General features: G+C 45.5%; 1 protein-coding gene across 2 annotated transcripts in view; it reads right to left on the reverse strand.

Annotated features, from left to right (window-relative positions):
• The window catches only part of Map2k5 (mitogen-activated protein kinase kinase 5), a 220,813-nt gene that overhangs the window by 25,565 nt on the left and 171,549 nt on the right, over positions 1-23,699 (reverse strand). For both annotated transcript variants that reach the window (XM_032910909.1, XM_032910908.1), the window contains 2 exons: positions 10,229-10,290; positions 7,357-7,402 (listed from right to left, as the gene is read on the reverse strand). In XM_032910909.1, the coding sequence (XP_032766800.1) occupies positions 7,357-7,402; positions 10,229-10,290 (108 nt within the window). The remainder of the gene's footprint in view (positions 1-7,356; positions 7,403-10,228; positions 10,291-23,699) is intronic.

Below are 23,699 nucleotides of genomic sequence, written 5' to 3' on the forward strand. Positions count from 1 at the left end.
TATGGGATCCGTACTTTTCCCACAGCAGAAGTGCGAGCTGCAAAGGAGGAGGAGAATGGGTTCAGATCAGCATGAGATAATAAAGTGGCCTCGATAAAGTATTAGCCAGCGATTGATCTCAAACCGGGACGCTGCTTTCTCCTGACCTGATTACTTACTATGCATAGATTCCATTAAATAGAGCTTAGACATGGGAAGCTCCGGGAAATGCTCTAAATGCATAGAAGGATCTCCGTGCTGAGCCCAGATTGTAACTGTCTGGGTGCCTGTGGTCCTCACCCGCCTGTCCCTGAGCTATGACCCTCATTGGGGACAGGTTGGGAGGTTAAAGGGTTGTCTGACAGCTGGTGGGAGCCTGACAGAGTCCTCTGGGAGGCTGCTTCCTTTCCCTCCCCCACACCAAGCACTCTCCCTGTGAGTGACTGCCTCCTCCTGAGCTGCTTGTCTGGCCCTGACAGGAAGCGGGAAAGAGCAGAATGCAAAAGTCTGGGAGCTGAACAATCACTGAGGGTCATGGTCTCTGAAAAACTGGTGACAACTATGAATTCCTCTTTTCATAGAAAGAAAAAATGCAAATCTGCACACGCTACACAGGAGTCTGCAGGTAATTTCACGCTCTTCACAGATTTCCCCGGTCAAGGGCCCTGAGTCTCCTGGCTTTGCAGGTGAAGATGTTGAAGTGGGAAGGCCAGGCCTTTCCTTTGGGGTGATACAGGGAAGGGCTGTGGCTCAGGTCCTTGTCAAGCCCAGCCTGGTCTTCACTACTACAGAGCCTAAAGGGAGACAGTGCCTCACACAGTATCTGTGGTTTGCAGACACAAACTGTTTGCACAGAACTCTTCTGTATCCTAGCTTCCTAAACACTTAAACAGACAACTTGAATAGCAAAATAAGACCACAGTGCCCATCTCAAGTTGCTTTTCTGTACTCGAGTTTAAGGATCTAATGTAATATTTTGCCTCTTCCAACCTAATCTTTGACATGATGAAACCATTTCTTCACTGCCCTTGTAGTGTGTCCCCCTTTCAAGTCCTACCCATCTTTTTGCCTGGCAGCTGAGGCTGTCTGAAGCCTGCTGAAGGATTTGTCTTCCACCCCTTCAGTGTCTACAGCCTGGAAACTTTTGTCAAGGTTTCCTGGTACATGGCTAACCGGCCAGGGTGCACCATGTAGTTCTTCAATTGTGGAGTCAAGATTGCAGGAACAGAGAGCTGGGCAGTGTTTGATTTGCCTGGCACGTCAGCATGCTGAAGGTTCATGGCTGCCTGCATGGCTGGCTTTACTTCCTGGGGCTTAAAGCTGACTCCTAATTTATGGTTTAGGCTCCTGATGCCTGAAGAAATCTGATGGCCCTCAGCACAAGTGACTTCCCTGCAGAAGAGCAGGAAGTACATTTCAAGAGCCATCTACTCAAGGACAGAGGTCTACATACAGGGCTCAATGCTGCTTTGAAGGAGAGGCAGTTTTTAGACCAACCCTGCAGTCCCTTCTGCAGAAGAGGAATTCCTCTAGTGACTGCCCAGTTGGTGATACCCTGCCCAACTGAACTCACCTTTGAGGGTTTGGAATTCTATGAGGCTAAGGTCAAAGGGGTTTCTGTTCCAGCAGGCATTAGATCAACGGTTCTCAGCCTTCCAAATGCTGTGACCCTTTAATACACTTCCTTATATTGTGGTGACCCCCAACCATAAAATTATTTTCATTGCTATTTCAGAACTGTAATTTTGCTACTGTCATGAATCATAATGTAATTACCTGTGTTTTCTGATGGTATCTCGAGACCCCTGTGAATGAATCATTTGACACCCCCGTCCCAAGGGGTCTCCACCCACAAATTGAGAACCACTGCAGCAGAGGCTTCCACTGCTCTGAAAAGGTACGGGCTGCACACACATGGGTTTTTGCCTGTTCTGTCTTCTTTGCCTAGAATGGTCCCATGAAAATTGAAACAGTTCAATCCATCCTTCAAAGGTGCTTTCCATACACTACCCTCTCCACACAGCACTTCCCTAACCACCCTGGTGGGTCCCACAAGTCTATTTTTGCTCCTGTAATGTTGCTGCTTCGCTCTGGTAGCTGGGCACCTGGCCTTGCCCCTGCAGTCTGAGGTTTACTGCCCTTTAAAGCAGCTGTTGGGTCAAGAACAGGACTCTGCTCATAGGGGTCTTTAAATACCTGAATTAGATTATTTACTAGTTTTTATGATCTCATAAGAGAGTATGGATGGTTTTTTTTTTAAAGATTTATTTATTTATTGTATATGAGTACACTGTAGCTGTCTTCAGGCACACCAGAAGAGGGCATCAGATCTCATTACAGATGGTTGTGAGCCACCACATAGTTGCTGGGATTTGAACTCAGGACCTCTGGAGTAGCAGTCAGTGCTCTTAACCACTGAGCCATCTCTCCAGCCTGAGGGTATGGATGTTAATGATGCAATCTATGGGTGTATTATTATTTGTGTGTTGTAAGCAAACCTGTGTGAGAGTGTGCCTAACCTGGAGGCCAGGGGTCCACACTGGATGGCCTCCTCTATTGCGGCATCCTATCTTATTTTTAAGACAGGGTCTTGAAGTGAAAACTTCTAGTGTCTTTGGAAAATTAGTTATGTCAAGTGATGTTTTGTAGGGGCACACGGGTGAAAGGATGTCTTGCTAAAAAGCAAACATGTGAAAGGACTCTTGATGGAGGAGTATAAACATGACCCCACAGACAGTGGGAGACAAGCACTGAACGTTGGCTTGGCTTGTTCTGCCTCGCTGTTCTTTGCTAACAACACTGTGGTAACGCAGCCATTGAGAGAAACTCACCAAGAACTGCTCGTGAGGTTCCTGAGGCAGCTCTGCTGCTTCTGCAGCCTCACCTCAGGAGAGCTGGCAAGCAAGGCGGTTCCTTCAGGGTTGAGCCACAGCTGCCTGGTGTCTGCCTGCTGAAAGGACTGGACTGAAGCTGCCAGTTCATGTGTGATGTCTGCCTGAGTAGACTACTTGTCTGCAACTGCTGAGTTGTATTTGGTGTTTGCTATGGGACTGAACTGCTGTCCAAGAAGGGTGACCTCGCCCCCAAAGAACTATTGCTGAACAGGTCCACCTCCCCATATCCTAATAACGTCTCTTCTACTACCTCTGCTGGGTGGTGGGCTAGAGGGGAGGGCTATTAAAAGTAGGTTGCAAAAAATTTATGTTTACAGGGTCTCTCACTGGACCTGGAGTTCACTGGCTGGCCAGAGAGTCCCTCCTAGAATCCTCCTGTTTCCACTTCCAGCACTGGGATTATAGACACGGACCATGGCCTGCTTTTATATTTCACTTAGACTTTTTATTTGTGTATGGTGTGCCTGTGTAGGGTGTGTATGGTGTGCTTGTGTGGGGTGTGTATGGTGTGCTTGTGTGGGGTGTGTATGGTGTGCTTGTGTGGGGTGTGTATGGTGTGCTTGTGTGGGGTGTATATGGTGTGCTTGTGTGGGGTGTGTATGTGTGCTTGTGTGGGGTGTGTATGGTGTGCTTGTGTGGGGTGTGTATGGTGTGCTTGTGTGGGGTGTGTATGGTGTGCCTGTGTAGGGTGTGTATGGTGTGCTTGTGTGGGGTGTGTATGTGTGCTTGTGTGGGGTGTGTATGGTGTGATTGTGTGGGGTGTATATGGTGTGCTTGTGTGGGGTGTGTATGGTGTGCTTGTGTGGGGTGTGTATGGTGTGCTTGTGTGGGGTGTGTATGTGTGCTTGTGTGGGGTGTGTATGGTGTGATTGTGTGGGGTGTATATGGTGTGCTTGTGTGGGGTGTATCTGTGTGCTTGTGTGAGGTATATACATGTGCATGGATGTGGGGACAGAGAAGGACACCAGCTGTCCTCTATTACTCTCTGCCTTATGCCTTTGAGACAGGGCCTCTCACTTGAAACTCTCCTCTTGAGCTAGGTTGGCCAGCCAGAGGTCTCCTGACACCTGACTAGGGATCTGAACTCAAGTACTCACACTGACACAGTGAGCTCTTTACTCACTTCCTGCCTTTCTTTCTTTTAAAAAGATTTATAAAATTAAAATTATGTGTATAGATGTATTTCCTGAGTGTATGTCTGTGTATTACTTCATGCTCTGTGCCCTCAGATGTCAGAAGAGGGCATTGGCTCCCCTGGAACCAGAGTTACAGATGGTTGGGAGCCACTATGTGGGTGCTGGGAATTGAACCTGGGTTCTCTGAAAGAGCAGAGTGTTCTTAACCACTGAGCTACCTCTTCATCTCCTATGTATGTATGTATGTATATATGTATGTATGTATGTATGTATGTATGTATGTATGAATGTATGTAGGTACCATTGTGAGTTTATGTGCATCGCATTCGTGCAGGGGCCTACAGAGACTAGAGGTGTTGGCTCTCCTGTCTCTGGAGTTATGGGCAGTTGTGAGCGGCCTGATATTAGGCTGGGAACTGACCTGGGTCCTCTGTTAGAGCAGTACGCACTCTTAGCTGCTGTGCCATCTCCTGAGTATTGGGACTGCAGGCATGAAGCAACATGACTAGTTTGAGTCCTGTCCACCAGAAAACTATGCCAGTCATATTGCCTTTGGCCCTTAACATGCAAGCATTATAAAAATTCCTTGGTCCAGCTTCCTAAGACTCACTTAGGGGATAAAAGCAGCTATCTGCAGAACAACAGAGAGTAGAACTTAGTAGCTATACAGTACACTGAACTGTATTCTGAACCTGAGATTTTAACAGTCTGAATTTAACCTGAGTTTCACATTTACTCTCCAGAATGACGTGAACTATAGTTTTAAAGCTTTATATTGGGTACTGGAGTCTGTACAGGCATTCCACAAATACAGACATGGTCTGATGCTGTTATGTGCGTGGCCAGGTCCTGGGTCCAGGTGATCTGGCCTACCCATCTGAATTCATTATTTAGGCAGGACCATGTGTGTGCCAGTCACAGCTCCACCTGGAGTTCACGAGAGTTTCCAAAGGGTGATTTGATAACTTCCCTATTTCCACAGACTTCGTCTTTGATTTTCTTCCTGTGACTTGGAGGGCCAGACCCATAGGGAAAATTTTGCTAATTCTGTGGGCCCCACAGCTGACACAGCTCAAGTCCAGCCCTCTCTGGTACCCTGCTGGCTAGAGCTACTGTATTGAGAGATAAACTGCATGTTCTCTCCCCCTCCCCCCCCCCGCTTTCCCAAAAGGAACAGGCTCCTGGAGCAGCGACAGATGGGCAATGGGCTGTACAGTTGCTGCCTTCCAGAAGAGCCTGTGACTTCAGGTGAGAGTGCCACCAAACAGGCTGCAGGCAGAGAGGGTGAAGGACCAACTGAAGCCATTAATATGTTACAAGGAACAAAGACACGGTTCCTTAAGATGTGACTCAGGCTCAAGACAAGGGACAGCCCACTATCTTTCCAACTCCCTATTAGGTCTGATTTTTAATTAAAAGCAGCCAGGAAGGTCCCTGCATGACCAGTGCACACAACTCCCTATAATTTGTTACCTCTTCACAACAAGGGTGTGTGTGCCTCACCTCCACTATACCTCTGGGGATAAATCCGTCAAAACCCTAATAGTGAACACTGCTGAAGAGGAGATTAGTACAGGATGGTACTTCTTGTGAGTGTGCTTTTGTATTTTTTAAAATGTATTTGCTAGTTAAGAAGGTAGGACAGCACACATGAGGGGACACAATGGTAATGCCACCCTGCCTTACTCTACAGCTGGGACACAGTGTGAGTGTCACCCTGCCTTATTCTATGGCAGTTCCTCCTTCCTCAGGGGTGTTTCTTACTCACATATACATCCACATGCATTTATGAGTGCACACACGATCTGCAGGTGTTTTATTTATAAGTGGCCATTCACTGCAGCATCAAACATGCACTTACACAGATATCTGTTTTATGAAAACCTACTTCTTTGTTTTAATAGCTGAGCTATCCAGCCATAGCACAATAATGACCAGGTAAATGTGTCTCCATTTCTAGAACCTGCTCCAAGCCTTCTCAATTGTGACTAACTGTAAGAACTCCCAAACCAACAGATACCAAACAAACAAAATCCAACAATAGACAATGAACCCCCAAAAACCACTTAAATGGCAAACCAACAAAACCACCAATCCCCACCTTTAGTCTGGATGTGAGACCCACAGATACAAAGTGCAAAGGTTTGGGGATACGTTTTTAACTTGAAGCTTCTAGGAAAAGTGAGAGCTGGCTCAGTGGGACATGAGAGAGAAACGCACTGCAGCTAATACCAGAGGCACACGCACTGTGAGGATGGACTCTGAGGCCTACAGAAGTCGAGTGCTTAGAAGGAAACCCTACCCTGTGAGCTGAGATGGGTGAACTGCACCTTGTTTAACAAGGCCGAGGCTGGCTCTGATGGCAGTCACCTGGTAATGGGGAGCAATACTCAAGTACCAGACAGCGTAGACTAAACTCATTGCCACGAACACTCCATCCCAACAGCGTTCTAACAGCTTGCACTGTCAGATCAACACTCTGCAGTAAATGAATGACCATTTGGGAATTGAAAGGAAGCATTTCTGTTCCTTTCCTTGCTGGAGTAAAAACTGTCATTTGCAGCCATCAAAGCACCTTGCCTTGGAGCTGGGGACAAAGTACCAGGCACCTCGCAGAATCTGTTTCTGAGGAAAGAGCAGAGATTCTCACGACCTTGGTCTCTTTTCATTCTACATGAAGCCAAGAGGCACCCCGACCCCTGACATTCAGGATTCCTGGAGGACTGCCCTGCGCTCTACAACTCCTCTTGCTGTCTTGTTTCCTGGCTGGGACTTCTGAAAGGCAGCGCCAGCAGATGTGACCCTCGAACGAAGCAGATGAAGAGAGGTCTGCTCGAAGATTCAAAATGGTAGGTTTTTCAAAAGTGAAACCTAAGTTCAAGGGTCTGAGCTTCAGAGACAGCTACCGAGCTGGGCTCCTGGTCAGTGGGAGAGAACCTTGCTCAGTATTCAGGAGAGTCGTGCTCAGCATGGAAAGAAAACAAAACCCTACCCAATAAAGTAAATAAAGCTGACTTCCTAACCTGGGGACTTTTTTAAATGTCCTGGTTTTAGGGAGGGTGGGATTGGGGGCAGATTTATGTATCACAGGCTGGCCTCACAATCCTTGTGTGGCCAACGATACTCTTCATCTTCTGACCCTCCTGCTTCTACCTCTCAATGCCACGTTCACAAGTATGTGCCACCAAGCTAAGCTATTGGCTGCCACTGATGGATCCCAGGGCTCTGAACATGCTAGGGCAAACACTACCCAGTGGACCACAGCTGCAGCCTTCGTACTGGGCTTTGTTGTGATGTCAGACATAAACATGGAACTGGAGAACTCTAGGGCACTTAAGAAGACTCACCATCAGCTCCTCGGGCGCTGGTCTTTCCTTGGGCTGCTTCCTCATGCTGCAGTAGGGAGACAAAAGAGCCTCATTCATGTGGTTTCTTCCCCCTGTTAATTTCCACCCTGGTTTCTGAATTTGGAAGTTTGTAATACACCAGCTCAATGCTTGTCCAAATTACTAACTCCTGGTTCCTGTCCTGTGGAGATTTTAAGTCAGGTTTCTGGGGACACTGTGAACCAATCTTTTATTAAAATTACTGCTGGAATAAAGGTATGTTTATTGTAACTTTACTTTTTAAAGACTTACTTATTTTATGGGTGTGTTTCCCCCATACATAGGTATGTGTAGCATGTGCGTGCCTGAGCTCACAGAGGTCAGACAGAAGTGTCAGATCCCCTGAACTGGAGGTACAGATGGCTGGGAAGCACCGTGTGGGTGCTGGGAACTGAACTCAGATCCTCTGCAAGATCAAGTGTTCCTCAACCTGAGCCATCCCTCTGGCCCTGCAATCATTGTGAAAAGAGCAGCAATATTCTCTTCTGACTCAGCTGCCCAACTTGTTTCGATCTTTAAATCAGGGAAGAATATAGTTCTATTTTGGTCATTGGGAAGGCACACGAGAAAACACTCCTTGTTGGTTCCGGCACTCAATGCCAAGCTTTAAATAAAGGGCAGAAGTGCAGGCAATACTACGGGCCACAGATGGCTCCCAGCACCTCCTCTTCACTTGCACTTATTTTAGCTAAAATGCAAGGCGATAATTCATTTCACAGCTACAAGACAGTTAAGCTTATTTACGCCCCTTAAAGAACCACATTCCTCATGCAAACTGTTTCTTGTCGTCCCTTCAATAGCTATAATTAGTAGCAGTTGCGTGTGCTTAGCTATGTGAGGACGGACCACAGATGGTAGAGGGGTGACCATGGCAGCTCCATACCTGTGGCCATGTGCATCTGTGGGTAGAGTCATGAAGAGAGATTGCTGCGTTTGCTGACAGTACTTTTTTTTTAAATAGAGAGATTTAATGATCATTTGGTAAACAGGAAACAAGACCCATTTAATGACAGACATCAAGGACATTTGCCTGCCTATAAATAACCACACGCACCTCTCAATGCTGCATCCGTTAGCAAGTGACTCAGGCTGTGTGGACAGCTAACAGTCCTGACCTGACATTCCACAGAGGCTGTATCTCTTGGGGAAACAAGACTATTACCCACCCTCACTTCTGTTCTGGCTGACATCTGTGCAGATTTCAACACAGGTTATCCCTCCCCATCTCCATAAAACTTTTATATACTGTCGACGAATGTTTTGGACAGGAGGCAGTAACGCCTCACGCACCGTTCTCCCTGGCTGCCTGGTGTGCTCCACCTCCACGCTGGCCTCAGACCACACAGAGAGCACACGGATGTCAGGAATCCAACCTCTCTCTGCAATGCCCCAAACCTGGGCTCCAGGCTCCTGGCACTGCAGGTTGCTCCTCAGTTTCTGCACAAAGTGGGGCGTGATACACTTCTGAGTGTTTTCAGGAATTACATGTATTGGAAATGAAGAGGTTAATCTGTTTCTGGACAAGGGCTCTATCGAAGAGTCTCAACGCGCTTCAAGAGCTCACGGGCCCAGTGTTTAATTAATAAGCATTTCCCCCCAGTATAGTATGCTTTGGAAACAAAGGATTTTTGGTGTAAAGATAGTTTCTAAAAGCTACAGAATATGATGTATTTTAAGTAAATAGAAACAATTACAATTTTTAGGTCTGGGGGAAATTTTCTTCCTCATTTTTTTTCTGGTGGAATATAAACCGTACGAGACATTTTCATTAAGAGGTAACATATTACACTCAGTCAAAAAGGTGATAAAGCTTGACATTTATATTAAGGAATATTTCTTGGTTTCACTTTTGTGTAACCATCAGATGGATCATGCGGGGGAGGGGACAGAACACAGCCATTCCAATTGAGCAAGGATTCTGGCTGTGGCCTGCACTGCCTTGTGCTTCGGAGCAGAGGCAGAGGCTGCCTGTGCGCCTTGCAGGAAGGGTAAAGGAGGGAGAGGAAGCAGGGAGTTTCGGAGTTTCAGGATGTTTGCTGTGTACTGTCCCCTGCTCTGAAGATCCCCATTCCAATGTCCCTAATTGCCTCCTCTCTCTGGGGTAATTCCCCATGCTGGGGTGAGCCAGAGGGCAGTGGAGCAACTGGCCTCCTGAGGCCACAGAGATCCAGCAGGACTGGGGAGATGGTGAAAGGGCTAATAAAAGAAAGATGTGTCCTATCAGGAGGGAAAGGCAGAAGGCTGGAAAAGAACCCCGGGTTGAAAATGGTTTCTTCAGGGTGAAACGGTAAGGCCGTGTCTCGAGGCTCCAATGAGCAGTCCTGCAAAGTCCTGCTCTGTCCCTGCAGATCGGAGAGAGCTTAACAAAGGCCTCTGAACTATCAAATGAGTGAGATGGGACTAAATTGTGTTTAAAATACATCTGAAGATGAATTGTTTACTGAGAATCAGGTGAATTAATATACTCCTGCTTTGGCTAATAGGCCGTTTTATGGATAACTAAAGCTTCACATGCCTGTCGATAGGAGCCAGAAAATTATGTAATTTTTGGGAAGAAAAATCAAAGTGGTTTCTCAGTTTATTAAGAGGGGGGTGCCTCTAATATATGTTCACAATCCTGTGTGTAGGTAACATCTACATAATTTAAACCATTTCTTGGCTTTGTTGCCCTAGCTGCCCAAGGCCCCAAAGTCCCTCCCATCTCCAAAAGGAAGCAGGGAGAGTCACAAGGTCTCAGACAGCCTTGGAGTTAATGGCATGTATCATTGACATCGAGGGCACAGGGGTTTGCAAACGGGAGGCGGGGGCGTGGGGGTGTGGGGGTGTTGCTCACCACTGAGTGATGAAATGGACAAACGGCTCCGAGAACTCTCCAAGCGGAAGGACCGGCGAATCCTGGAGGGAGGAGGAAACAGTCACCCAAAGTCACAGACCGCTTTTTTTCTTTCTTCCTCTTCCACCCACCGAGGAGGAGCTGGAATGGCATAAGGCCTCATCCAATTAAAAGGACTGGCTGAACCCTCCTCCACGCAGTGAGGTAAAGATGCCAAATTTCAGGGCACACACATTTTGAGATGGTGAGAAACACAGAGCGGAGAAGGAGGGGTGGGGGTGGGGGAAGGACAATGATAGCCACGGGGTAGGAAGGAAGGTAGGCAAAGTGTAAATGAGAAATTAATGATTATTTAAGTAACACACAAATGGTCTTGTAATTAACAAAGAGCTGGGAAATCCTTCTTGTTTTGACCTTTGTTTCTTTTCCTGGATTTGCTATTTACTTACACCTTTCTGTTATTTACATTTTATTTGTGTATTTCCCTGCTCTGACTTGTTAGCCTCTCGCTGGATATTTATTTGCATTGTGTTATTTTGCTTGTCTGCTTGTTTTAATTTAAAAGACAGACACTTTGTAGGGTAAGTAGTTTCCTGAGAAGGAATTTCACCGCTTCTGCCAGTCTGGGCCAACTGTTGTGTCAGGAAGCCCTTGAATTGGGGACATAATGAGAAACTCCCACCTCCACAACCAGACAAAAAACCAGGGGTGGCCTTAGGAGCAACTCAGAAAGAGCAGGAGGCTACATGGCAACAAATGATTGGGCTTCGTGACCCAGGGAGAGAACCCCATTGCCATTCGCAGAGGAAGGCTTTAAGAATTTAGGAGTTTTTCCACGAGTGACAGAGAGCGCCGCTGTGTTTATAGCGTGGCAGCTCAGGATGTAATGAAATTACACTGCAGAGTACTTCAACAGTCATCTCATTAGGCCTACAGTTGGAACAAGAGAGCCACATAAAGTAGGCAGCTGCAAATGACTCCGTTCTCATCCATTCTCATTTGCTATTAAAAATACCTTTCGGCGCCTTTTTCCCTCCCTGACACCCCTACACAAAGTGCCCTGCAAAGTATGATACATGCACCTATTTAAATTAACAAAGGAATGACTTATTTTAATCTCACTGTGCTTTGGAGTGCTTTGGCCATTTGGATGAGCAATACATCATTACATACAACCTTCCAGCGCTGCAGGCTAGGAACTCAGAGCATGCAGCATTTGGTGGGAGCCAAACAATTTCTCTAGCACACAACTGTGTCAAATGCATGCATGTATTCATTATGGAGAACGGGAGGAAATAGCTTTGATGTAGTGGGGAGCAGAAGAAGATAAGGGCACCTCTGCACTCCTCGTGTCATTATCAATGGTGGCAGAGGCAGACAGACACAAGCGCACAGCCTCCTATGTGATTAGTAAATATACATATAATTGCTGTGGCCAATTATCAGAAAAATGAGATCGGTAATTACAAGACAGAAAATTAACTAGAACTCTTATTAAGGCTTTGTTTCCGATTCAAACACTTTGGAAACTGCTGGAAAATACAATTAAATCAAAAGGAACTGAGGGGGACAAGGCTGCCAAAAAAAAAAAAAAAAAAAAAAAAAAAGAAAAAAAAAGAAAAGAAAAAAAAAAGAGAAGGTGAGCAAGATATATCTTGGCTTTTGCATGTGGGCACTGAATTTATTCATCCAGAGAAAGCAAGAGCAGAGGGGTCGGCCATGGCTGCGGTTCCAAACTTGAATCAGTAGAGAAAGCCTTCCAGGAGGACAGAAAACAAAGGACAGGGGTGTGAAATAAAACCTCATCGACTTCAAAGCATCACTCACAGGCAATACCCAGAGCAGGGCAAAGCAGCTACTCAGAAGGCACAAGACCCACAATAACAGGACCAGCCCTCTGTAACAACACAGCAAAATGGCCACAGAAGTGCCATTGGTTTGAAAAGCAAAAATAAAACATGGTATCAGTTTAAGACCTGGTCTGTTCTGAGCAAAGCCACCATTTATATCTATCTATCCTGGGTCAAGAGCTGACATTTTAGCTGGTGGTACAAAGTTTCAGTCCCAGTGTGCATGAGGCAGATGATTCTCCTGAGGGCAACCTGGTATATAGTAATTTCCTAAACCGTCAGGGCTACATAGTGATAGCCTGTCTCAGAAAAATTAGAGAGAAAAAGAAAACCCAGAAATGACATTTTTTGCGTCTTCAACAGCGGTGAGAAGGTACTTCAAAGTTGAAGATGCAAAAATTACAAATACTCATCTGAGAAGCAGCATTGTCTCTGCATGGCCTTTTCTTTCTTGGATGTGGGTATAGGGCTACCTATCTGAGTGGCCATGGCTTAATTGATTTATTTATTTACTTATGATTTTTCAAGACAAGGTCTTTTTCTCTGGAGGCCTGGCTGGGCCTGAACTCACAAAGATCTGCCCACCTCCGCCTCAGGAATGCTGGGATTAAAGGCGAGCAGTGCCAAGCTCTGCCCAGTAGTTGTTTTCAAACTCAGTCCTTAGGAAAATAAAGCTTGGTACCTTACTGTGGCTGAAAATCACCGAGATGGTTAAACTTTTGGACGGAATTTCTACAAAGATCTTGTATAAAGCATGGTGCTAATGTAGCCGTTGCTTCAAGGTGGGAAGTCAAGAGTCAGTTATGAATCAGAGCCCGGGCAGTTTGATGAAAGGTGTCCCTTTAACACAGCAGAAAGGAAATGAGACACCTTATATGGATATTTAATTTTATTTAAGACCTAATATTACAGCCTGTTACGTGCCTCATATTATAAAACTATGGAACACCGGGTGGTAGACGTGAATAATTAATTTACTTCTGAAAACACCGGCCCATGTTGACTTTGGAGAGCCACAGAGAGCAGATTCTCATCTCAGCGGGGCCTGGAAGAAATCACTCATCAGAGATGTGTGGGGGACAATCTAATCTCAAGTGCATGCCTCAGATATTTCTTTTTTATTTTAAAGTCTCTTGCATGCCTCAAGTAAGCCGATTCTGAGAAGCTGAGGGCTGGCTAGAGGGTGGGTGGAGAAAGCAGGCGAGGGTGGCCCTGGAGAGCACAGTGTTCCACAAAAGCAGCTGTTAACACACCGAGAAGCAGCAGCAAATGCCTGCCAATAGTCAGACGCTTTCGAGAGCACTGTTTCTTTAAAAAAAAAAAAAAAAAAAGAAGTTAGTGTAGCTCAGGATGAGAAAGGCCTCTAAGATCATGTCTATTTTGTTACTTTGTTCAAACTTTAGGGAAGGAGCAAGGTCAGACATATACTGAAAATTGGGCTTTGGCTTCCCAAAGGTGCACTGAAGGGGAAGCATCCCATCATTGTGGGGCTGGAGAGGACTGGGGACTGAGACCCATGCAGGGAGGGGGGATAGTCAGATGCTCCAGGAAAGTAGATGTGCTACATATCAAAAAGTCCTCTGTAAACAGGGCTCAGGAAAGAGGAAGAAATGCATTTGGACGTGTTGACTGAGGAAGCCAGTACACTAATGGCTCAGAAGTTCTGGTGGGAACTGGGAAGAATGGGTAATAGGTCTTTAGGCCCTGGGTACTGGATACACCTCGGGGGCTCTCTTGTCTAGATGCTTTTTGTAAGCATCTAAGCATGATGGACTGGATTGCAGGAGCAGGCACAACCTTAATCAAAAACTTTAACCTGAGACTTGAATCCCAAAACAACTTTAGAATCCACTAAGGACCACAAGCTGGATTCTGCCACTGAGCCTGCAACTGCTAGAGACAGCGGCTGCCATGTAGCATTTCAGCAAGCAGTTCTCGGCATACAGGGGGGATAGTCTGCCAATCTCAGAGGTTTCATACCTATCTGGTCGGCCCTTCTGCTAACACAGGCAGGCCGCACACCAGAGAACAGCGAAGGACACTGGGAAAAAAGTTTGAATGATGCCTTTGCCTTGTGAGTAATGAACAGTTCAGAGAGGTCAACCCATTACAACCGAAACTGTTTAATTATTAATTATGCACAATCTCTGAGCAAAGGGACAAGTCTGGAATGTTTAATGTGTGCTAACTTCAACTGGACTCTCTCTCTCTGGGTATTCTGTTATTAGCACTTGTCAGCAAGGTACTCAGGCATTAAAGAAAGGCAGGTAGCAGAAAATCGTGTGTGTGTGTGTGTGTGTGTGTGTGTGTGTGTGTGTGGTGTGTGGTATATGTGTGTGTGGTATGTGTATAGTATTTTTGTATGTTTGTGTGTGTCTGTGTGTGTGGTGTCTGTGTGTGTGTGGTATGTGTATGGTATTTGTGTGTGTGTGTGTGCGCGCGCGTGCGTGTGTGTTATTTGTGAATGTGTGTGTGTAGTGTGTGTGTGGTGTATGTGTGTGTGGTATGTGTATGGTATTTTGTGTGTGGTGTGTGTGTGTGTGTGTATGTGGTATGTGTGTGGTATTTTGTGTGTGTGTGTGGTGTATATGTGTGTGTGTGGTTTTGTGTGTGTTTTTTGTTGTGTGTGTGTGTTTGTGTGTGTGTGTGGGTGTGTGTGTGTGTGTGTGTGTGTGTATGTGTGTGTGTATGTGTGTATGTGTGTGTGTGTATATGTGTGTGTGGTATGTGTATGGTATTTTTGTGTGGTGTGTGTGTGTGTGGTGTGCGCGTGTGTGGTGTGTGTGTGGAAGAAGGAAGAGGCTTAAAGACATCCAATCCCAAGTACAGCTGCTGCCAGATCACAGAGTGAAGTCTTCCAATGAGCACACTTGTGATGACTACAAGGGCAGGAAGGGTGGGTATTCCAGATACAGAAAGCATAAACAAGAAAATGCTTTTGAGACAACCAACTTAAAGGGGGTAGTGTCACTTTTGTAAAAGAATATCCTGTCTGAAAGCCCTGTTTTATGGCTTTAAAAGGATCACCACGAGGCTGGAGAGGGAATGCTTGTCCAGTGGTTTGGTTCCCAGCACTGGATGCTCACAACTGCCTGGTGCCCCCTTCTGTCCTCCATGGGCAACTTGCACTCATACATACACCTATATGCAGACATGCACACACATGCATATAATTAAAAAATAAAAATAAATCTTTGAAAGGACCCGTGCCATTAATGTTTATCTCTAATACACCCTACTCTGTCCCCAGAAATAATCATGTGTAATGTGAAGTCTGAATAAGGTCGGGCCCACATCTGCACCACGTTGGCATCCTGGTTGCTGTGCTGTGTTTGACTTCTGAGAGTTGTAAGTGGGAAGTAGGTATCTCTGTTGTCTCCGACTGCATGTGAATCTGAAACTATTAAATGCCAACACTTAAGAAGAAAAGGCTATTTAAAAAAGCTTTTTAGACCCTGCTTTGTCACAACTGGAAAAGTTGAGGGACCTTTGTTTAAAACATACTCCTGAGGACTTCAGTTTTATGTTCATTCAGAGGCAAAAACAATAGTGGGCTTTTACAACAATGTGGTGGTTAATTCAGACGCTGCTAGACATCAACACAAAATTCCGCCCCAAATGGAAAATTATGTATTTGCTCAGTCACATGATAATTTTCTTAATCAAGCACCTACTAATCAAAGACAACGAGTCTGCACTGTGAGGTGACTGATCCAGTATCAGAGAAAGGCAGATACGAAACTTTGCTCTTCACCTGCCCTCTTCCTTCACTGCAGGGAGCACATGGGGTATGAACAGCACAGATATTTCTATTTGCACAAAAACAGATATCCCTCCAAACAAGGATTTTATTTTACTGACATATGGAAGACAGAGGGTTAACTAAACAATCTTGGGGCTATTGACTTTATTTGTGAGTTCTATGATCATTGTTAAAATGCATTAATGTCTCCTTAATAGGTGAGGGGATGGAGAGATGTCTCAGTGGTACACAAGGATGAAAGACTGGAGTTCAGAGCCCAGCACCCATGGGTGTGCTTCTGCAGATACCTATAACCCAAGTACCAAGGGGAATAGACACAGGGTGATTGTTAGGGCTGGCTGCTGTCAGCCTGGCTAAAGAATGAGAGACCCTGCTTTAAAGGAAGAAGGGAAAGTTACAGAGGGCTCCTGACCAGACTGACCTCTGAATTCAGCACATGCATCTGGTCACGGGTGTACACTCTACAAACATGTGCCTGTACCCCTCCCTCCTCACACACATGCATAAGAGAGTAAGCTTTCTAAGTTGTTACTTTATTTTTTTTTTAGATTTATTTTATTTATTATATATAAGTATGCTGTAGCTGTCTTCAGACACACCAGAAGAGGGCATCAGATCCCATTATAGATGGTTGTGAGCCACCATGTGGTTGCTGGGATTTGAACTCAGGACCTCTGGAAGAGCAGTCAGTGCTCTTAACCACTGAGCCATCTCTCCAGCTTTTTTTTTTTTTTTTTTTGAGACAGGGTCTCTCTACAGAGCCCTGGCTATCCTGAAACTCACTATGTATACCAGGCTAGACTTGAAAGGCATGGGTGCTATCATGTCTGGCCTGCTTTCTAAGTTTTAAAATAGCCCACTTTAAGATATGTTGTTGCTACAGTACCAAGCCAGTAAGTAGTTAACATTAAAGAATCACATGAAGCCAAGGCTGAATCGTGTTCTGTATTTTCATGGTAAGTCTTTTAATTCAAGTCTGCTATTCCTGTGGCTTGGCCCAAACATATCTGGTCTTAGGTCCTGTGGTTCATACTAATTAGCACAGCAATCTTATATCACTCCATTTCTACTCAGGGGGCTGGGGTCAAAGGGTACTTGTAATTTCAGTGGCTTCAGGTCAGATAGAATAGCATTTTGCTGTCAGATTCCAAATTGGTTTTTGAGCCTCACTGTTCATTCCTTGTGGTAGCCATCTCTGTGTGACAACTGCCAGAATTCACAGGCCAAGTCTGTGTTCTCCTGGGGAGGAAACCTAGTTGGTTTAAAATTTAATATCCAGGGCCAAGGATGTAACCCAGCTGGCATAGCACTCGCCTAGAATTCAGTGAGCCAGGGGTTATTGTCCACAGCATCGTGGAAAACTGGGTGTGGGGCTATAAGCCTGCAACCCAGCATTTGGAAGGTGGGGGATGGAGGACCAGAAGCTCAAGGCCATTCTTGGCTACTTAGGAAATTTAAGATCAACCTGGAATATAGGGTCTTTAATAAATAAAAAGCCAGCAGCAAAAGAGAAAATTAGATGCCCCCTTTTTTGTTAAATATATGCACAGACATATATGCTAGTCTATAAACCAAAAGCTTCCTGTGTAGTAGGTAACTGAGGTCCTGGGTGGGTAGGCTCAATGGGTAAGAGGCTTTGCTATGCAATGTGATATCTTGAGTTCAATTCCCAAGAATCCAAACAAAAAGTAGTATGTGGTCATATGTGCCTATATTTCCAGCCCTGTGTGTATGGTTGTGGTAGTGGTGGTAGTGGGGCAAGAGGACCAGGGGGTTTGCTGGCCACTGGTCTCTCTGTGGTCAGCGAGTGACCATGTCATAAGGGAATAAGGTCAGGAATGACAGAGCAGGACATCCAGTGACTTTTTTGACCTCTGTGTTCACATAGGTGTGTGCACCCACATATATGTGTACATATACCTTACATAAATACACACACATAGAAAAGACAGTGTTACAGAGGATAATGGGAAATTAGTTAAGTTTTAGTATTTTAAAGCCCTCCAGGTTCGGATCTGAACACGTCTGTCCTAACTGATAGAGAGGAGAGAGGTAGGACACAGGTACGGGTGCTTCTGCTGGTTAGCTGCTCTGTTACAGACACGAGCCATGCCTCAGCAGAGACCGCCTGACGCAGAGCTTATTTAAGAACATTGTCACTTCATGACCTGACGTGTACTCTTTATTCCATGCTGAGATGAACTCGCCCAATCCAGGGAGTGTTCCGAGGCCAGCACTGGTGCAGGAACGAGGCTCTGTATTACTACGGCGTGGGAAGACATCAGCAGAGAAGATGGCCTCTGAAGGCTCAGCTGGAGCCCAGAGCCCTCCTCTACCCACCCCACTCTACACTGGGCCTGAGTGGAGATAGTGAAGGATGATTCAATTTCCACCCTGGGTCACTCCATGTCTGGGGTTGCCAGACGTGACAAATTATATGTGGGGCATTTTGGTGTGAAGTTCTGTCTTGCTGGTCTGGCCTGACAGTAGCAGTTCATTTAACTTGTCTCAGATGGACCTGGAACCAGGGGCTAAAGGCTTGAATTCTCACTACAGAAACACGCACCCTGCCCATAAACCTTCAGTCAAGGGAACCAGCTGTTAGCCACGAGAACACTACCGCCAGATGGCTTATAAAAACCCACGCCATACAAGTGAGTAGGACCAAAGGAATTTGTCTCTGGGTAACAGAAACTGACATCACAGATATCTTTTCAGTTACCTACATTTTAGAAGTTCCTCAATAGTATACGGGGAAAAAGAGAAGCATGCTTGCCGTCAATGTCACGATGAACCCAGCTCAGTTACTATACTTACTTGCTGTCACTAAACGATTTACACAGAGACTTCCTAAACATGGCAAAGATCTGGTGTTTTAGAAATTCTTTGAAAACAGAACTGGAAAGGGAGTTTGTCTTCTCAGCTGTAGCTGAGGTGGCACCTTCCCCAAAGTCAACAAGAAAAGCATCCTTTTCTCTTTTAGTTTTGGGTTCTTGCTACTCATAAACTACAGGGAGCAGCATTATTTAGAGGTACCTGCGTGAACCCCCACACACAACGCAGTCACACAGCTCCTTTTCCTGCAGCTCAGGCACAGCCGCAAAAGCATACTTCGTCACATTGCAATGGGGCTTCATTTACAAAAGTACAACCCACTACTGTCCTTACTCTCTGTGGCTTCCCGATGCATTTCATAAAAACACTGCAGCGGATAATCAAGCGTGACCACTGACATGCACAAGATTGAGTTTTAGGGACCATTAAATGAGCTCACCCTCGTGGGAAGTCTCTCACTCCGGCTGGTCTTCAGGTAATTATTCAGCGACTCCTACCTGTGGTTCCCCTTGTCCCCATACAGTCTTTGAATTCCATATGCTGCTAAGGTCAAGCTCTTTTTTCCTCATGGAAAGTCCAGCTCCACACCTTGGAGCCAGGCCCCACATTATCATGCAAATATACGCAACTGGCATTTATTTCACCAGGCACTACTGCAGAAGAGCAGATTAAAAGCTGTTTCAGATGGAAGCTTTATCAGAAGCTAGAGTAAGCAAAACGGGAGAGAAAAGTAATCGTTGTCGTGGTTCTGAAACGGAGGTCTAACCCCTCTTTGCACATCCTTCCGCTGCACAGACACCTGACCCATACACACTGCTCAAATGCAAGAACCTGGCAGGTCTGTGTCCTGAAAACTCAACAAGCCAGAACACCATCAAGCCAGACTCACTGCACACCCAGAGCCGGCATCGCCACACCGTGTGTCCCCCTGAATGCTCACTCGACTGTTAGCATAATTATTGCCATTTGCCACCTGCACTGCAAGCTACGGATATGGGGGAGACCAGAACCTGGTGACTCATGGTGAGGAGCTGGGCGGTCTCGGCTTACATTTTTACCGAACCCAAAGGCCCATCAGCTACAATAGCAAGCTTGGGATTGTATGTAAAATTGCGCTGCACTTGGTTTCAGAGAATAATTAACAGGGAGGGAATTTAAAGCTGGCTGAAGGAGACACTGCCTCAGTTTAAAATTAGTTACTATGAGAGGAACAAAGGCGGGGGAAGAGGGAGAGGATGCGAAACAAAACAAAACTACGCACTGTGAAATGAGTAAGTTCAGTTAGAATGTTCACCAGGATTTGGAAAATCATAACGCCATCTGCTACTCTGGACCTCAGAACATCAGGGATCTCGGGGGCCCAGACGCTTCCATTTCCAGGAGGAAGGAAGACGGCTGCCTCCATTCTGGAATGGAGGCCAACACCCAAGCCGACCAGTCTGTGGTCTCTATTGAGGACAGTTCACTTCTCACACGACCATCTCCCCTGGTTTAGGGAAAACTAACAGCAGGCAGGACCATTACAGCAACTGACCCTGGCAACCAGCATGGGTTCAGGGTGTGAAGGCCCCATCATGGCGGATTAAATGAGCACGGTCCTACGGCTGGGTAAGACTCCACAATAGCGCAACACATGTTAAATGGCAGCAGCCAGGACTGGCCCCATCGGGCAACTGCCCATTCACACGATGCTATTCACAGGCCTCCGCCACCACGAAATTAATTCATTAATAATACATCAGGTTTCGTGGACAATTCAAAGAAACCACACAAAGCTTATGCATCCTGTCTGGCCTAAAGAGGCGGATCCTCCCTCCCAAATATCCATGAAATCAAAATCACAGCGATAGAAAAAGAAAAATGTGGAGAAAAATCTCTCCATTGAATTTGCTCAGCGCTGAAAAAATTTATAAAGCTGCAGATTTTCAGCATAGTTAGTGAAACACGATTTTATGTTTTAAAAATTATTTTTCTTCCTTCAAGTGACTTTGAACATCTTTCAGACTATCAGAGAGAGAAAATTCTCTTACATTGTTTCTCCTGTAACATTTTTTAACTCATTTCTTTCTTATTCCTCCCTCCCATGAACTCATAAATATGAATTAAATATAATTATAAGTGAACAGAACATTAACTTTTGGATTACTGCTGTGTTTTTGTAGAATGTTAATGTCATTTCTAAAGAAACAGTTATTGTCAATAGGAGAATGTAATTACTAATGGAATCTTCAAACCAGCCAAACTGCATTAGTTTAAACACACTGGACATTTCAAAGGAGGTATTAGGTCTCCAAAGACTGCCGCACATAAAAAGATTGGGTTTTGGGCTTTCCACGATATATGTTCCCATCGCTATAAGACACCGGCCTAGTTAACACACGGCTGGAGGACAGGGCCGTTGTGTGCATCCAGGAGCACCGGCTCTCCCAGTTTCTGAGGCCTCCACCATCAACCCACACAAACTGCAAATACCAGAGAGAAAGCTCATCAGATAGCTTCCCATTTGCCAGGGAGGGTGGGTCACACGTGGCCAAAAGTGCTGCCTGCGTGGGCTGTGGAGGGCTCGGGCTGGGGCTCTGTCTCCTTTAGAATATGTGTAGTTCCATGCTGGGGAGGTTCACAGACCCTGTTCAAAAGCTGCCAACAGGGAGGTGGAAGCTGTCTTCCCCTCTCGCTAGCTTCGGAACCCAGGGAAAGACCGCAGGATGTTCTCCCTTTTAGTCAGTTCATACAACTTTCTGAGTTGGAGGGGCACTGCTAGGTGATCATTCTTTTTATTTATTTATTTATTTATTTCCATTTTTTAAAAAATTGGGTATTTCTTATTTATATTTCAAATGTTATTCCCTTTCCTGGTTTCCTGTCCATCAGCCCTTTAACCCTCTCCCTCCCCTTCTATAAGGGTGTTCCCCTCCCCATCCATCCCCCTTACCATCCCCCCAACAATCCCCTACACTGGGGGTCCAGCCTTGGCAGGACCAAGGGCTTCTCCTTCCACTGAGATGATCATTCTTAATGACCTTTCCTTACCACTCTCCCTTCTCACAGCCGAGAACCTTCTTAGTGACCCTGTCCAGGAATGCTTTCTGCAGAGAATGGGACTTTCCTGGCTCCTCCTTTCCTCTCCCTTCAGCCTCAAAGACGCGGAAACTGAACCCCCAGATCTTTTGGCTTTACCCTGAGCTACACTATATCCTAGTCACAAACTACAGTATTCCTTTTTTTTTTTCTTTTTTTTCTTTTTTCTTTTTTTCCGGAGCTGGGGACTGAACCCAGGGCCTTATGCTTGCTAGGCAAGCGCTCTACCACTGAGCTAAATCCCCAAACCCCTACAGTATTTCTTAAAGATCTGTAATCATTATGTAGATGGCAAAGGAAACTGAATCTTCCCACAAACCCCTCTTTCTCTTGAGATGAAATTCCATGTAGCTCAGACTCCATGAGACAGATGACCTTGAAGTCACTATGAGCCGAGGATGACCTTGGACTCTGGGGTTGTCAGAGGTAAAGAATGATGCTTTAGGGGATAGTCAACAGTTTTTTAAATAAGATAAAATATTTATTATTTTAATTTATATGCACATACCCCTGGATGCCAGAGGACATTGGATGGCCTAGAAAGATAGTTTTAAGCCATCTGATGTGGGAGTTGGGAACTGAGCAAGAGCTGCAAGAGCAGTTAGCATTCTTAACCATCTCGCCAGCACCAACAGTCAAGATTTAAGACGACGACGACGACGACGACGACTACGACGATGATGACGACGACGACGATGACGACGACAACAACAACAACAACAACAACAACAACAACAACAACCATAGCCCAAGGAGCTCTGTGGGGAGCAGGGCTCTGGGCTAAGTGACCTAATAGTTTGTCAGATCAGAGGAGCTGCATGGTCCTCTGTTAAGTTTTTTTTTTTTGCTGGGAGGGAGGTGTTGTGCTGAGGATCAAACTCAGAGCCTCATGCTTGACACATTCTACCACTGAGCTAATCTCTAACCCATGAGAATGAATTCACCATCAGGAAGATACAATCTCATTTGTGAATGCTTTTAAAAGTATGATTCTTAAAAAACATTCAAAGCCACAATGAGCTGAGCATGGTGGCATGAGCTATATAATTCCAGCACTCTGGAAGCAGAGGCAGGAAGATCACGAGAGTTTTGGTCAAATGATAACTCTATGTCTAAGATTTGACAAACTGCCAGACTGCATTTCATAGCAATCGTGTCGCTTTACATGTGTTCAAGCCCCTTATGAGGGTTTCACCCTGTCTAAGGTCTGGTCAACACCAGTTCTTTTGGTGTCCCAGCCATTCTTCTGAGAGGTAAATGAAGCCTGATTTTTTGGCAATGTTTAGGCCACAAGTCTCCTTATTGGTCATTCGCAGGTCTTTGGAATAATTCAAATCCCTTGCTCTTTTGTCTTTTTTCTTGCCACTGACTTCTAAGTGTCTTTACATATTCTGGATACTAGATTGTTATCACACACACACACACACACACACATGCATGCACGCACGTTTACATATTTAAAACAAATATCTTCTCTTATTCTGTTCTTAACCCCCCAGGTTGCTCAGGATGGTTTTAAAGGTCTGATCCTCCTGTCTCAGACTCCTGGTTTTGTCTGGAAGCATGGCTGTGTACATCCAGGCAATTTGTTGCCTCCTGTCTCTACCCCAGCTTCCTGCCATCCGCCACTGCCACGCTACCTTTATTCCTACAATTTTACTCTAAGTTTTGAAATATCTCAATCTTCCTCCCCCAGCTGTTCTGGCTGCTTTGAAGATTTTTTTTAATGTTTAATTATGTACACGTCTGTGGGTGGGCCAGAGCACTGTGTCTCCTCAAGCTAGGATTATATATGATTTCGAGGGCTGAGGGTGCTGGGAACTGAACGCTGGTCCTCTGCAAGGGCAGCGAGTGCTCTTAACTGCAGACCTGGCCTCATGTTCTGGCTACTCTTAAGCCTTGCATTTGCATATAGAATTTGGAATTAGCTTATTCATTTATGCAT

The sequence above is a fragment of the Rattus rattus genome, chromosome 8, assembly GCF_011064425.1.
Source record: "Rattus rattus isolate New Zealand chromosome 8, Rrattus_CSIRO_v1, whole genome shotgun sequence".
Taxonomy (NCBI): Eukaryota; Metazoa; Chordata; class Mammalia; order Rodentia; family Muridae; genus Rattus; species Rattus rattus.